The sequence below is a fragment of the Talpa occidentalis genome, unplaced genomic scaffold (genome assembly GCF_014898055.3).
Source record: "Talpa occidentalis isolate TD23 unplaced genomic scaffold, MPIMG_talOcc4v2.1 talOcc4.14, whole genome shotgun sequence".
Taxonomy (NCBI): domain Eukaryota; kingdom Metazoa; phylum Chordata; class Mammalia; order Eulipotyphla; family Talpidae; genus Talpa; species Talpa occidentalis.
This window is the reverse complement of record NW_023601433.1, coordinates 84,253,426-84,269,693: the sequence shown is the minus strand read 5'-3', so window position 1 is coordinate 84,269,693 and position 16,268 is coordinate 84,253,426. Positions and strand designations below refer to the sequence as shown.

Sequence of the window (16,268 nt, the reverse complement as noted above, 5' to 3'; positions counted from 1 at the left end):
CTCTGGTGGCACAAGGGGTTAAATACCACACTATGAAGCAATACACAGCCTCTGCAACACAAGTTCAATCCCTGGCCAGCCAGGGAGCAACCCACATGGTTCAACAGACCTCTCCTGTCTCACCCGCTGCTATCTTCAGCAGTGTATTTCAGTCAGTCTGCCCGTTCTGCTCCCCACTCTGTCTCTGGTGACTCCTCCCCCCCCCCCACTTCACATCTCTGGCCTGTGCCCCAGCTCTTGTATACATAAATAAAAAAATCTTTAAAAAAATAAAAAAATAAAAGTGGGGTTAGTAATTCACTAGGTCATTTTGAGGAATAAATAACATACTGTATATGAAGTGCTTTGCTGAGTGTAGTGCTTAGAAACATTAGCTAACATTACATAATGTCAGTCACCTCCACACAGACATGTACATACATAAATGTCAGGATTAGCTTTTCAGGTCAACTCTGATGATATGGTTTTTGTTACCCCATTAGAAAGGAGTAACATCACAAGCATTGCATAGTGACCCTAAAAAAGTATTGGTAATAACATTCAGTGCTGGAGAATGCATGTAGGTAGATACTTTATAACTATCACCTCCAAGCTTATGGAAAGTAATATGGGAGGTGAGTTGAAATTTGAAGTGTAAATACATTTGATCCAGCAAGGCCTCTCTGGGAATACATCTAACAGCAATAAATGTACCAATGTAAAAAGATACGTGAATCCGTCTATTTATAGCCTCATTATCTGTGGCAGCACAAACACTGGAGAAACCTAAATGTTCACTGATAGGGAAATTGTTGAATGGGTTGTAATATATCCACACCATGGTGTGTTAAGCATCTTTGAAGCTGGAATAATGTAAAATCGTATTAAAGAGTTACGGTCCTGGCCATGATATGTGATTTTGACTTTTTTTTAGCAAACATTTACTGAACACCTCCAGTGGAGGGCCAGCTCCAGTTCATGCCCTAGAGAGAGAGAGGTGAATGGGACAGACAAATTCCTTGCCCTTGTGTATTTAAAATCCTAGTGGGGGAAGTAGATGCTCAACAAACAGCAAATATAAATATCAATGCATTGTATTGTTGGGTAGTACTAAGTGCTGGGGAGGAAAACGCAGCATGTAAAGGGGACAGGTAGTCATGAGAAGCTCCATTTTGGCCAGAGAAGGGCAGTGAGAGAAGGTAGAGTTTGGGGAGACATCCAGCTGAGTGATAGAGGGTGCCCAGTGGGAATCGCGGGGCCACCAAGTGCAAAGGGTTGGAGGTTGGAGGCTGCTTACTGAGTCCTGGGGGACATCAGTCCTGGGGGAAGAGTACATAGCCAGTGATCCCAGCTGGTTCTTTATAATGCACGCCTTTGTGTTTGTATCTGCAAGGGAGATATAGGAAATTGTAAACAGAAGCTACATCCAAGACGAGGTGGGGAGGAGACTTAATTTTTTAAAAATTTTCTTGGAAGTGGTGGGGGGGGCCCCCTTTGTGAGCTCGCCAGACACCATAAAACAAGTACTCGCCTCATTTTTTTCTCTCCAGGTGACACTGAGGACAGGCGGGGCCTGGGTCAGAAGACAGGTGGGTTCTGCTGACTCTGTCTTCCCCTTGGGGATGGGCTGTTCTTTCTGCTCCCTCCCTCCGGTGCCCTTTCTCCATCACTGCGTGCTTCCCTTCCAGGCCCCGACCCGGCCTCTGCTCCTGGACGAGGCAGCCACGGGCCTCCTGTGCGCAGGGCCTCTGAGGCACGAATGAGCTCATCCAGCCGTGATCCAGAGAGCTGGGACCAAGGCCACGGCGGGGGTGCTGCAGGTGACACCAGCCGGACCCCAGCAGGTGAGAGAGTGGGGCAAAGCCAGACAGTGTCCTGGAGGAGGAGAAGGGAGAGAATGGACAGGACAGTGTTTCCATTTGTTTAGCTGCCCAGTGCTTATTGAGCACCTACTATGGGCCGTGTTCATTCTCACTGCTGGCGCTGGCCCATGGTAGAGGAAAGACAGGGTTCAGAAGCAATTCTGACTCTACCATGATTCCAGTTATAGCCTTTTCTTGCTCAAATGCTATTTGCGATTTCCCTCCTTTCCCAAGAAGCCCCGGGGGGAACATGCCACTGACTCTGAGTGAAGTAAAGATGTTTCTTTCTCACAGGTCCACCTAAGTGCTTTCTTCCCTTGCCAGGTGGCTGCTGCAGTCCATGGAGCAGTCCATGGAGCCTGGCTGAGTCAGCAAGGCCAGGGCAGCACCCATAAGTAGTTTCATCCCAGCAGGGGCCAAACTTTTGGCCTCACTCATGGTGGATTTATTTGGCAAGAGAACCCACTGGCTGGAGCCCTTGGTTCCTGGACTTGGAGAGAAGTGTCTGCTAGCTTGGGAAGAGCTGCCCCAGAACCCTGTGTGTAAGCTCAGAGCAGCTTCATTTCTTACTGTGGAGAGGGAATGAGACCGGCTCTAATGTTAGGGGGTGAATATTCAGGACGCATGAGGACCTCTGGCCTTCTGGGCACAGACCCTGGTAATTCAGAAGGCATTGCCTCGTGTCGGCTGACCAGTAGCAAACTTCTTCATGCTTCCGCTGTGTGCAAGTGTGTGCATTAATGTTACATGTGTGCATATGGGTTTGTACATGCACACGTGTGCAGACGTGTGTATACATGTGCATGTATATGTAACATGACAGACTATTTTCCTTCCTTTCCCCTGCAGGCTTGAGACGGGCCAACTCAGTCCAGGCCCCCAGACCCGGCCCCGCCTCCATGCAGAGCCCAGTGCCTGCACAGCCAGGGCAGCCAGGTAACCTGCCGTTCACCCACCCACTGACCCCTCACTCAGCTGTGACCCCAGTGGCTCCTATCCTCCCATCCTCGCTGGCAGAGCCTGCCAGGCTTTCTGCAAAGCTGTAGCCATATGAATTCTAAGCACTTCTAAGACCCTCACAATGAGTAATCCTTCCGCTGGCAAGCCAAGCGGGGAGTAGGGGAATAGGGGTGCAGAAGGGGAGGCGTTTTCTCCTCCTCCATGCCGGAAGTGACTACTTGACTACTCCTTTCTCAGCGTTTCCCACCTTCAGCAATCGGCATTCCACTTAGACAGCTTTTCCCACACGCTCTTAACACCCACCCTCCTAGTTCCTTAATATTTTTCTTTGAATGGACTCACTATAAAAACATAAGTGAGGGAAGTCGCCGTCACCAGCTCTCTCAGAGAAAGTTTAGGAACATCAGACTTGAATAGAAATGTAGATATTCCCAGAAGGCTATGTGAGATTCAGGGAAAAACAGTGAGCAAGGAGATTAGTAATAAGGGGACAGCGCAACAAATTAGGAGTATGTAAAACAATAGAAATAATGCCTACTTGGTGCAGCTAAAAACTTGTGATTTTAAAGGAAGCTTAGAATAGGGACATAAGTCAGAAGCCATCATGCCATCCCAGAAAGAGTGGAGTGTATTCGTTTGCTGCAGCTGCTATAACAGAGTACCACAAAGAACAAAGGGTACCTTCAAAGAACAGAAAGTTATTGCCTAAAGTTCCACATGCTGAAAGACCAGAATCAAGGAGTTGGCAGTGCTGGCTCCTCCTGAGTGCCCCAGGCCTGTCTCCTGGCTTCTGGAGGCCTCAGGCCTGGAGATGGTCTCCTCCCTGGGCGCCGTCCTCTCTGTACCTCTTTCTGCATCCAAATGTCTATAAGGACGTAGTCATGTTGGGTTAAGACCCACCCTAATGGCCTCTTCTTGACCATCTTTGATCATCTCAAAGACCCTCTTTCCAAATAAGGTCACAGGGACTGGGGGTTAGGACTTCCCCCTCTTTTGGGGAACACAATCTGACCCAATGTAGAGGGAAATTATAAAAATTAATGTGATGAAATGGAACCAGGTAGCCTGCCACTCACCCACCCACCAGCCCCTCACTCACTGTGACCCCAGTGTTCCCAGTGCTCTGGTCCTCTGCAGGGGCTGAGCCCAAGGCCTCTTTTCTCTTGTTGAAAAGAGAAATTCACGAAAGGGAGAGTGGTGTTAAGGACAAAGCAGCACCACGTGAGACTTTCTACGCGATGGTGTGGTCCGTATGGAAAGGCACTGATCTCAGTGCACTGACTGTTATTTCGGCCCATCCCAGTTGGCTCGCCCCACACCTGTGCTTCCGGGAGTGCCCACGTGAGGAATCCCGTACACAGACAGTGACCCTGTGGCCATGGAGGACTCCGAGCCTACACTTGCCGCCAGCTCCGAGCTGGGCTTGCCCGCCTTGTTCATCCATCTCCTAACAGCCAGCGAGACGCGCCCAGCCCCCACTCCCGTTTCACAGAGGAGGGAAGCAGGGAGGCCTGACTCCATCCTTGCTGACCTCAGAATCCCCCAGTTGGGCCCTTCCTCTGCCCCTGTGGCCCCGGGCCTGTGTCCACACCCCAGGGGAGAAGGGTGGATCTGAGGGTGACCCTGCCTACTCTGCTCCAGGCCTCCCTCTCTCTCTTTCCCCCTCTCAGGGCCTCCAGGAGGGGGCAGGCCCAGCCCGGCGCCAGCAGGGCGCTTCCCAGACCAGAGACCAGGCAAGTGTTGCCCAAGTGGCCACCTCCCCCCGTCCCCGTGAGAAAGCAGGGGGCTGCCAGATGTTGGCCTGGCCTGCACCCTGAGCCCCAGTCGATTTGCTCTAGGGCGTTTCCCTATTATCAGATCCCTAAAGAGTCTAAGCTGAGGATAGACACGTGGACTATGACACCAAGTATGGTGACTAAGCGCGAGCTGCTGGACCCAAACCCCTGCTCCCAGTCCTAGCTGTGGCCCGGACCAGTCCCTTAGCTTCCTTGAGCCTCAGTTTCTTTATCTTTAAAATGGGAATAACACTAGGACCTACTCCACAGAGTAAGTGGTTGGCTGCCACAAACAGAGACATTAAAAAAAAAACAACCTCAGGACAGGGCCGGGAAGATACTAACGCTACGCTAAGTGACAGTGACTCTTACAAATGCTGTCTGCGTCGTGGTCAGAAGCCGCTGCTACTTACTGCTTCCTACCGAACCAGGCCCTGTGCTGTGCTGCACAAATAGTAGATCGTTTTTAAAACGTTAGCTACCATTCCTTTCATTCCTCTGGGCGTCAGAATTTCCATTTTACAAATGAGGAAACTGAGGCTCAGAGACCAGCCACGTGCCCCAGGTCACAACTGAGATGCAAACTCAGGTTGTCCAGCTCCAGAGCCCACCCTGCTGATCACCCCCACCCCCCACCCCCAACATGAGGCTGTTTTGCCTGCATCTGAAGCCTTGTGGGACTTGTTATAAAACAGATTCAAAAGCCCCACATTGCAGCCCCTCATTCTGGGTGGGGCCCTGGAACCTGCATTTTAGCACGCTTCCCCAGGTGGCTTTACAAAGGCCCCACCCTTTGTAAATTGCAAGTGATGACCCTCTGTCACAGGGTGATGGGTGCAAGATACCTGGTACGCACATAGTAGGTGATCATCACTTGTGCTAACCCTGCAGTGGTTGCTGCTGCTAAGATTTGGGGGCCACCTGCCTCCTTCCCGCCCTCCCTCATCTCCCCTGCAGAGGCAGTTCCAAGCGACCCCGGCTATACAGGGGCAGCCGCCCCTGCCCGGGAGGAGAGAACCGGGGGAGTTGGGGGCTACTCGGCAGCTGGAGCCAGAGAGGATAGAGCCGGGCACCCATCTGGCCCCTATTCCCAAGCATCTGCAGCTGCCCCCCAGCCTGCTGCCACCCCTGCCCGCCAGCCCCCACCACCGGAGGAAGAGGAGGAGGAAGCCAACAGCTATGACTCGGATGAAGCAAGTAGGTGGCACCTTTTGAGAGTGTCTGGAAGTTTCACTTCAAGGGTTGCCCCCGAAGAAACGGGAATGGTCCCAGGGACAGCCTGGTGTACCCCCAGGCCCCATGCATTAACGGAGTTCTTTAAAGACGAGGTGCTCTGTGTGTGTGTGTGTGCGTGCGCAGCAAAATGGCAAAATACACAGAATATCAGCGTTTCCATCTGAACTGTTTTAAAGACTGCAGCACAGCTGCGTTCCCATGCCCCGCCCAGGGGTTCACGGGTTGATCAGAGAAACATCATCTATATGAATATGCATTTTAACAGCTTCCCAAACTCATTCATGCGTGTCATCCACGTGTAGTTTTTTAACCATGATTTAAATATTACTGGACATTCCCTCTTGTGTCTGTTCATTCGGTGATTTATGAGGGGCCTGCCCCGTGCCTCTGCCGCTCCCCCTCCTGTCCCACACTCCGGCCTGCAGCGCTGCGCCTGGGTGTGCTGGGAGCAGAGGGAGCTGTGGGGTGACCGGGTGACCGTGATGAGCGGGAGTCAGTGCGGGGTTGGGGTGTTCCGATCCTTGGATGGTCGGGAGACGGGAGCCTCTCAGGAGTGGACCAGTGGCCGTCCAGGGGGCCCGGCGTGGCCTGGCATGTCCCCCTCCTCCTGTAAAATGGGAAGCAGGATATGGCCCCCAAGCAGGGCTGGGCGAGGGTGAACTGAAGCGCTTCCTGGGAAGGTCACGGTTCCCAGAAGGCTCGCGTATCCAGGGGCAGTTGTCACGAAGCCATCGCACATCACGATTACGGAGGTCAAGCTCGCGGAGCCCTTATTTTGTGCCGGGCACTTTTCTAAATGCTCATTTAATCTCCCCAGTTGTCGCTCTTACTGGGAGTAGCTGCCTTGTAATTCAGTGTCGCAGCCACACAGGTTACCTGGCTCGCAGGCGAGCGTGTGAGGGCCCAGCCGCCGACTGCACTGCTGTAGCAGGTCAAGGCCAGACCTAATGCAGCGCCAGCGGCCCGTGTTCCGCATGTTCTCCCATGGGCCTTGAGTCTGCAGTCTCAGGGGATAGGACTCGGGGAGTGCATCTCCCCCTTGTCTGCTTCGGGCAGCTTCTGTGCTGGAAACACTCCTTGTTGGTCCCACCTCCCTGCCTTTCCTGGCCTTCCTGCCTGGTGCTGCAGCCGCTGCTCCTCCATCTGCCCGCATAGACAGTCACTCTCATCCTGTGTCTGACTCATTACGAGCTGTCCCCGCATTTTGTTCCAAGCCTGTCTCTGTATTCAGTGCTGGACTCCTTACTTGCTCATTGCTACATTTGATAAGATTTATTGAAAACCTACTAGGTGCACCAAACTGTTCTAGGCACTAGGGATACCTTGGCAATAAACAACACACAAGATGGCTTATCGAACAGAACTAACATTCTGGTGGAGAGAAACAGTTGATGTAAGGTTCATTTGAAATAGAGATAGAACACCATGAAAGGAATTAAATAGGGTCAATGACTAGAGAGTGGCTGCTTTAGATGGAGTGTCCAGGGAAGACTTCTTGGAGGAGGTGGCATTCAAACTGGACACAGATAATGAGAATGTGCCAGCCTTGTGAGGATCTAGAGGGAGAGAATTCCAGGCAGAGACAACAGCAAATGCTTAGACCCATTTGTTCCTTTAGCAAGTAGGGGAGAACTGGCCACGTGCCCTACACTGTGGGAGGCTGGAGTGAACAAGACAGTGACCACCCTTGTCCTCAGGGGTCTCTTGATCTCCCGGGACTGGAAGTTATTAACTGGGCAGTTGTACAAATGTTTAACTGACTACAGATGTGCTGGAGGCCAAACAAGAGAGAGAAGGGCCTGCCAGGATGGGGTTTCCGGAGCAGGGTCTGAGTCTTCCTCAATGCCTAGCCCAGATTGGGCACATGGTAAGTACTTGGGAAATGTTTGTTGAATGACTGAATGAATGTTCTTTTGGTTCCTGATTCTGCCCGCTTCAGCCACCCTGGGTGCCCTGGAGTTCAGCCTTCTGTACGACCAGGACAACAGCTCCCTACAATGCACCATCATAAAGGCTAAGGTGGGTGAGCAGGTGAAGTTGGGGACCATTAGGGCTGCCCCAGCATTTCTAGGGGGCTGGGGAGGGAGGGCATGGATTAGCAGGCCTGTCTCCTCTCTGTTGCCTTGTCTATCTGAAAGTGACAGTGATGAGAAGCGGGCAGCTATTAGTCATGGCCAATTCCTTTGGAGGAGGGCTTCCTTTGGGGATGGTTCCAGAGGGGTTTTGCTTAATTGCAGCTGTCTCCTGGGAGGGGAGACAGTTGGGCTACAAGGGCAGGGATGGGATCTTGCTCAGCCTGGTGCTCGTTGTCTCTGGAGGGGACCACAGAGGAGTAGCCCGGGAGGCAATGACAATCTGGCTTGACAGCTGACATGGCCACGAAACTTCTGCTGAGTCAGAGACTGGTTGTTGCAGATACTAGGACACAGTGTGGGCTTCTAAGGGGGCGGGAAAGGCAAGCCAGGGTGGAAGAGCATCTCCACAAGGCAGACTCCAGCGGCATGAGCCAGGAAAGCTGATGCTGCCGGTGAGAACTCCGGAAAAGAATTGACTGGAATCCCCCACCCCAAGTCTGGTCCAGGCAGACTCAGGAACCAGAATTCCTGGGCTCAAATTCAAATACCAGCTCACCTGCTTCCTAGCTGTGTGATTTTGGGGGTGGTACTTAACCTCTCCATGTTCCAGTGTACCCACTGATGAATTAGAGGCCACGATAGTGCCTCTCCACAGGATGCTTGTATTAACTGTAGGTGGCCACGTGGCCTGGTTTGCCCCATACTGTCCCCACCTGTGTGTGTCACCTGCTGTGAAAATGAAGAGCCCCCCCACACACAACTCATACAGAGTCCCAGTTTGGATTATAATCGAGCTGTGAAACTCCTAGATTGACACTCCCCATCACTTCTTCAGAAAGCATTTACTGAGCACCTATTGTGTACAGTGACTGTGGAAAGCACTTAGATGCATTTAGCCTCCCTCCCCCATACCCTGGTGAGGCAAGTCCACGCATTATCTTGTTTCGGCCTCATGCAGTCATTGTTAGAAGGGCTCATCATCAGCCCAGTGTCCCGCTGGGGAAGCCGAGGCTCAGGAGCTAAAGCCTGACGTCACATAGGCCGCGAGGGAGGTGAGTTCTGGTGGAAGAGCCCCTCTAGGTCCTGAACCAACCATTCCTTCTCCAGCTGCAGAAATGTGGGGGGAGAAGCCACACTACAGGCCCCTTGACCCAGGGCTGCAGGAAGCTCATATGCTCATGGGCTGGCTGGTAATGGCGAGAAGGAAAGAGACATTGGAGAGGGGCCCTGACCCCAAAACATTCAAATTCAAATTTGAAAACTTGGCGTCTGCCTGTTCGCAACCTCACCTTCCAAATATTTATTAAACACCAATCTTGCCCAGGCAGGGCCTGCACGCTGGGGGGCCAGAGCAGGCAAGAACAGGCCCTGCCCCCATGGCTCTCAGTGGGGCACTGACACGAAACCAACTCGGTAGCATTTCCGCATATTAAACAGTCTGGAACTTTCTACACATTCATTTGTCCCATTTTATCTTTGAAACAACCTATAAGAAAGGTTCTATCATCGTTCCCATTTTACAAATGGGGAAACTGAGGCCTAGAGCTCTTCAGTGATGCCCCTTTCGCTCAGCCAGGAAGTGATGGAGCTGGGATTTGAACCGTGGCAGTCTGGACTCACCCACGAGGCTGCCCTGCCTTCTTGCCACCCCCAACCCCATGTCCCACTTTGTGGCTCCTCTCCCCTCCTGATCATAGTGAACATTGTTCACACTCCCGTATGCCAGGCACGAGCTCAGTCTGCACACTGAGATCTCATTTCATCCTCCCTGGGAGGCAGGGCCTGAGATCAGCCCCTTCAACAGATGAGGAAACTGAGACCCAAGGAGATGAGAGGGTACAGCACACAGATGAGTGCTGGGAGGCGGGCAGTGGGGACCTGGAGGTGGGCTTGGGGGGGACAGAGTGTGTCTGAGCCCCGTGTCTCATTTGTCCCTCATGCCATCCCTGTGTGGGGAGTCAGCAGAGGTTGTGGTCTTCATCCTCTGGATGGAGAATCTGAGGTCTCAGAAGTGAGTGCAGAGGCCAGGGCCAGAACCCAGGTCTCCCTGCCCTGGCGTGTCCCTCTCTCCAACCCTTCCTGTTCTGGAACAGTTTCTTCTGTCCTAGCAACAGCATCCAGCCTCGACAGAGCATTTATTACAGGCCGGCAGTTTACAGGTGTAATTAGCTTTAACCAGGCACTGATCTCATCCCATTTGACAAGTGAGGAAAATGAGACTCAGAGAGGTTAAGAAAATTACCTAAGATCACACAGCCAGGAAGTGACAAGGCTTTAAATCCTGTCTGCCTGATTCCAGCACTCTCTCCATGATCCTGCATTTCCTTCTCATCTTCTGAGAGGAAGTGCACAAGGTGGACCCACAGGCAGGCAACATGCCAGGGGCTGTGGCCCTTGTTGAGTGCTTGGCCCTCTCGAGTCCTCACGCCACTCACTGCCTTTTCTTGCAGGGACTGAAGCCCATGGATTCCAATGGCTTGGCTGATCCCTATGTTAAGCTGCACCTCCTGCCAGGAGCCAGCAAGGTACCAGATGGCCTGGGCCTCACTGCAAGCCAGGCACATGGGCCTGGCGGGCACCCAAGGTTCCCAGTTCAGGGCCTAAAATAGCCTTCTCTGCCTGAATGCCTGAATGCTCCCTCCCACTACACATGACAAAATCTTTGCAAGGGGTAAGGGGTGGCCCGGGAATTATTCTCCCTCAAGGAGCAGGGGCCCTGCTCACCTCCAACCCAGAAACCTGGGATCAGGGAGCTGCCAACAGCCCCTCTCCTGCTCAGATTCCTTCAAGTGACTCCCCAGTGTTGATCAAGCCCCCCGTTTTATGCCCCAACCAAACATTCCTCATCTTGCAATAGAAGATTTTGGGGCTAACCCCTTTAGATACTGTTCTGTTGTAGACAGAAAATGTACCCTGTCCCTCCCGCCCCTCGCTGCCCTTCCTGTTGATCATTCCCTTGCTCTGGGGAGGGAAAGTGGGGTAATTCTGTCTCTGGATTGACCCATTCAGAACATGTGGCTGGAAACGGAAGTATGCCGTCTTTATTTTTTGCTTTGTTGTGTTAAATGGACATGGTGTCTTGAAAACAAGGTGCCTTCGGTTACTTGATCTTGGGAAAATGACTGTTAAAAATCTCTATGAGTATCAAACATTCCATCAGACAAGAGAGGGCATAGATGCACACACACACATGCACACACACTATCTCAATGATTCTTTGTTTGAATCGAGGGAAAACAGTTCTTCACCTGGCCATGGCCCAGCTGTCAAGTCACTGGCCATGACTCCTTCTAGCTTCCCAGCCATGTTTGCTTCTCCTTGAGACCCTCTATCACCCACGCCTTAATCCAAACTTTGCCTGCTTTGCCAAAGAATCTAGTCAGTCATTTACATGTTAGTATGAATTAGATTGGTCTCCAGGCAATCTCTTCTGGGTATAATGTATTTCTAACCTCTTTGCAAGTAAAATGAACACTTTGTCTCAAAAGAATTTCAGCACGGAGAATGCTACTTAGAGAAACAGAGGAAATCATCCCAATAATTCCCAGAAATTGTTCCCTCACTGCCTAGGAGAGGTGACTCTCATTTCTGCCTCCCTAGCCTATAGATGATTTTTTTTTTCTCAAAGGAAGACATCTCTGCTTTTTAATCTTAATGGAAGTTCAAAGGGGGTGGGTGAGCCATTGTCCAGCCTTAGTGCTGATGACAGCCATCAGCCTAGAGCGTACCCCCTTTCCTTGAGAGCCTGCATTTGGGAGAAACAGAGTCCCTAGACTTTCTAAGGGAAGTGGGCGCCTAAGACACCCACCCACCCCAATCAGCTGCAAAGATGGGGCTTCTGAGCTGCTCCCCTCTGAGGTAGGTGACTGTCTGTCCATCTCTCTGGATTCTAGTCCAATAAGCTTCGTACAAAAACTCTACGGAACACCCGGAATCCCATCTGGAATGAGACTCTCGTCTATCATGGCATCACGGACGAGGACATGCAGCGAAAGACCCTCAGGTGCTTGCTGGGAGGGGCCTGAGGCTGGGCAGGCTGGGGGGTAGGGGGTGGGGGCAGTTCCCCGGGTGGGGGTGGGGGATGCCCTCTTTAAACATATCTGTATGTGGTTGGTTGTTCAGTTGGTTTATTTTAAGCTGCTACAAAACATTATATCTTTCTGGTAGAAACTTTTGCAAATACAAATAAGTGAAAATGTTAGGTATTAACATCTGGACATCTGTGATGCGCGCGTGTCTGTGTGCAGAAGTTTGTTTTATGAAACTGAGTGTTCATAAGACTGTTTGTAACAATGGACCATCCTGCGAGCTGATCAGCCTCTTTCATCTGGCAATATGTTGGTGCCCTCTCCCATTCTTCTGCAGGGCTGTGTTAAGTTGCATTTTAAATTATCTAGGAAATAAATACATTCTGCTTGTAAAAAGTATAAAGAAATAGTAATTCGAGCCCCTTGGAGATGAGAGTCCGCTCTCCAGCCTGGGTCTCTTTGCTCCTTCTGGGAGGGTGTGCCTGTTTATATGACACACACACACACAAGCTAGTGTTCGCGCCACGGAAGTACCAGGCTGTGTGGTACTTACCTTTTTTCTTAATAGCATATCTTGGGGTAATAGCCATGAGGAGACATAACAGAGCCACCAAGCTTTACGTGCTGCAGACTGCCTGCAGAGAGCACTGACCACGGACTGTGCAAGCGCCTTATTACTGAACCCTGGAAACCTACAGAGACGTGTGTGTGTGTGTGTGTGTATGTGTTTTAATTTTACAGACATGCAAATTGCTTTTCAACTTGGTTCTTCCAAGCACATCCCACCATGCATTTAGGAAAGTAGACATATACCGAGTGTACAGGCTGATGCATTTTCACAAAATGAACACACTGGAATAAGAGAACAGAACATTCCAGAACCACAGCAGCCCCTGGGGCCTCCTTCCAGTGAGGACTCTCCCCCAGGGGATTCGCTGTCTTCACTTCTCCCAGGACAGATTAATTCAGTCTGGCTTGGTCCTTTATGTAAGTGCGCACTGCAGGCTCTTCTGCGTCTGTCTTCTTTTGTTTATTATTTGTGATGTTCATCTGAGTTTTGTGTGTCCTTGTAGACTGTTCGTTCTTATCACACTTCAGTGTTCCCTTGTGAAAATGTAACACAGCTTCATCCACTCTGCAGCTAGTGGGCATTTGGGTAGTTTTTGGCTTGGGACTATTATAAATAGCGCTGCTGGGGACATTTAAATTTTTCTTTCTTCATTTTGTTTCTTTATTTTTGATTAAACATCTTTATTTTCTTTATATCATTGTTCTTTTTTATACAATATTTGATTTGTCCCCTCAGCTGCAGTCCCCATAATTATCCCACCCCATCACCCCTGCACCATCACCACAGTCCCTTGTGCTCTGCCCTCCCCTGGCTTGACCCCTCCTTCCCTCTCCCCTGCTGGGTGCCTCACATCTATGGTCTGCCTGCAAGTTTTGCCTTTTTTTCCTGACCCTTTGTTCAGTTTCCCTGTACTCCTCCTATAAGTGAGAACATCCAGTATTGTCCCTTTTCCTTCTGACTCACTTCACTGAGCACAATCCCTTCCTGCTCCATCCACGTTGCTGTGAATGGCATGAGTTTGCCTTTTTTGATCACTGAGTACTATCCCACTGTGTATATAGTCCTCATCTTCTTGATCCAGTGAACTGTTTTTTGGGCATTTGACTTGTTTCCGTATCATAGCTATTATAAATAGTGCTGCAATAAACATAGGCATGCAACTTTGGGAACATTTTTTAAAGGAACATTCTACAAGTTGTTTCTGGGTGCAGGCATTTCTGTTGCATGTCCACCTCAGAGTGTAATGACTGAGTCATCCATATACATGCACATGCACGTACATGTGTGTCCACGTTCAGCTTTAGTGCATCCTATCCGATTCCATTTATACAAAGGTCAGAAACAGGACAATGAGTGCAAGTGCCAGAGGCCAAGATAGTGGTTCTCTTTGGAGGGAGGTAATGGCTAGGAGGGTCACAAGGACTGGAATGTTCTGTATTTTGTGAGTGGTGGTGACATGGGTGTATGCATAGGCAAAAATCCATCAGGTTATAAACTCAAGACTTGTGCACTTTCCCACTTACAAGTTATACTGCAGCAAAGTACTATAAAGGGCCTGACCTCATGCTCAGTAAATAGGAAATGGGTTTTTTTCCAGTGCCCAGTGCACAGTCCTTGCCAGCTCAACACAGCTCTAGGTACAAAGTAGGAGCTCAGTACATGCTCTTTCTTCTCTCCCCACCGCTGATGTCAACCCCAGGATCTCTGTCTGTGATGAAGACAAATTTGGCCATAACGAGTTTATCGGCGAGACCAGATTCTCACTCAAGAAACTGAAGCCCAACCAGAGGAAGAATTTCAATATCTGCCTGGAGCGGGTGATCCCAGTGAGTACCTTTGGCCTGCGGTTGGATGTAGGGGAGTACTTTGGGGGGTTCTCCCTTCCTTAAGGCCTGCAGAAGTGGGGGGAATAAGCCTACAAGGCACCAGGCATCAGAGAGGCTTCGGCTGCTGTCGCCCCGAGGCTGATTTCCGGCCAGGACATTTGGGGTTGAATCCTGGCTGGGTCTTCTCCAAGTCTTGTGTTAGCATCTCTTCCCTGAATGTCAGAGTGCTCTTTGGCAAAGCTGGGCAGGGCAGTGCGGTGTGCCAGCGTGAGCTGCCTGGGTTCAAACCCAGCTCTGTCACTTGCCCTGACTTTGGTTGAGGGATGAAGCTATTTTGGGTCTCAGTTTTCTTGTCCATCAAATGGTCGATAGTCTAGTGCCTGCCTCATAGGTTGTATGGAAGACATGACCCAAACAGAACCTAGCATGTAATAAGCACTCATGCTTGCTACCTGGTGTTACTAGAGGAGATAATACTGCCTCCCCCCCCCCCCCGCTAGTCATGTAGTCATAAAGCACCATGCAGGTAAATGGGACGCAGCATAGTTTAGTGCTTAAGGGCGTGGACTCTGGTGCCAGGCTTCCTGGGTTCGAATCCTGGCTCTGCCTCTTCTGATCTAACCTGTGGCAAAAAATTAGTTCACTTCTCTGGGCCTCAGTTTTCTCACCTATAATTTGGGATGATACAGTACCAACCTCATAGGATCTTTTAAGTATTAAAAGTGAGAGTACCTGGAAAGCACTGGAACTACTATTGTTAGATGTGGAACTCACCTTTTCAGAAAGAACAGGAGCCACATTGAGGTTCCCCAACTGAACTGAGGTTGTCCAATTAGGCTCAGAATCAGCTGCATATTTTAACACCAGAGCCTTGCAAACTAAGACTTGTGACGATTTCTCCTGGAAATTCTGACTTCATGGGGTTGGCTGGGACCCAATCATTTATATTTTTGAAGATGCTCCAACTTGCCCTTCTTTACAGATGGAGGTAATGGCTAGGAGGGTCACAAAGACTGGAGGAGGCGAGTTGCTAAGGTCACACAGCAAGGTGGGGCTTGTGCTGTCAGGCCTTGGCCAGAGCCCAGCCCTCCTGCAACCACGGCTGGTTTGCTCCCCTGGGGCAGCGGGCCAGCAACCTTTGGGGAAGCCGATGGGGGCAGGAGGGGGATCCCTGCAGCGTCCTCCTGCCAGATGGCCAGGCTCAGGATGGAGTAGCCGTGTGCCGTACCATATTTTTATAGCACAAGCGAAGAAACAAAACACAACAAGAAAATTGCAAGGAAGAATTTATACTGCGTGTCAGGCGCCAAACACGTCCTTACAGACAACCCTGGGCAGGAAGCTTTTTCTCGGGGTCTTGGCCTGATAACAGCTGGTTCTTTCCGCTTTCCCCCACCCCCACTTCACTGAGTTGGTCCAGTTATCAGGAGGGTGACCAGGCCCCTGCTGGGAACCGTCAGCAACTGGGTCTTCGCCAATCGGAGGCACAGAGGTGGCAGGACAGGCCGAGACCTGCAGTGGCCACAGAACTGTTCTTTTGCTCTTTGCCTCTAATCCTGCCACTGCCAACTCCCCTACATGCCCCACCAAAAACAGGGCCTTCTGTACTCTGTCCTCTGGATCTCAGTTTTCCTCATCTTTAAAAGGAAGAGGTTGGATTTAACAAGTAAGTTGTCAAGCTGTGTTTCCCAGAGCCTTAGAATCCTGCAAAAGGGTCTTAGGAGCCTTGGGGGAAGAAACACCCAGGACCCTGTGCCATGGGACACAGCAGATGAAACCTTACCTGGTTTTGGTATGGGGTGCTCTGCCAGCTATTGACTGTGCAACCTTGGGCAAGTAGCCTGACTCCTCTGAGCTTCTGTGTCCTCATCTGCAAAACGGGGCCATTAAGACAAACTCCGTGACAGGTTGTCGTACATTAAGACGCCAAATGGTGAGAGTTGTGTAAATTTTACC

General features: G+C 50.7%; 1 protein-coding gene across 1 annotated transcript in view; it reads left to right on the top strand.

The window, feature by feature from the left end:
• The window catches only part of RPH3A (rabphilin 3A), a 111,702-nt gene that overhangs the window by 88,183 nt on the left and 7,251 nt on the right, over positions 1-16,268 (top strand). Inside the window, exons 8-16 of the mRNA XM_037511538.2 lie at positions 1,530-1,568; positions 1,668-1,823; positions 2,691-2,777; positions 4,472-4,534; positions 5,534-5,773; positions 7,752-7,831; positions 10,338-10,412; positions 11,781-11,890; positions 14,186-14,312. Of these exons, the coding sequence (XP_037367435.1) occupies positions 1,530-1,568; positions 1,668-1,823; positions 2,691-2,777; positions 4,472-4,534; positions 5,534-5,773; positions 7,752-7,831; positions 10,338-10,412; positions 11,781-11,890; positions 14,186-14,312 (977 nt within the window). The remainder of the gene's footprint in view (positions 1-1,529; positions 1,569-1,667; positions 1,824-2,690; positions 2,778-4,471; positions 4,535-5,533; positions 5,774-7,751; positions 7,832-10,337; positions 10,413-11,780; positions 11,891-14,185; positions 14,313-16,268) is intronic.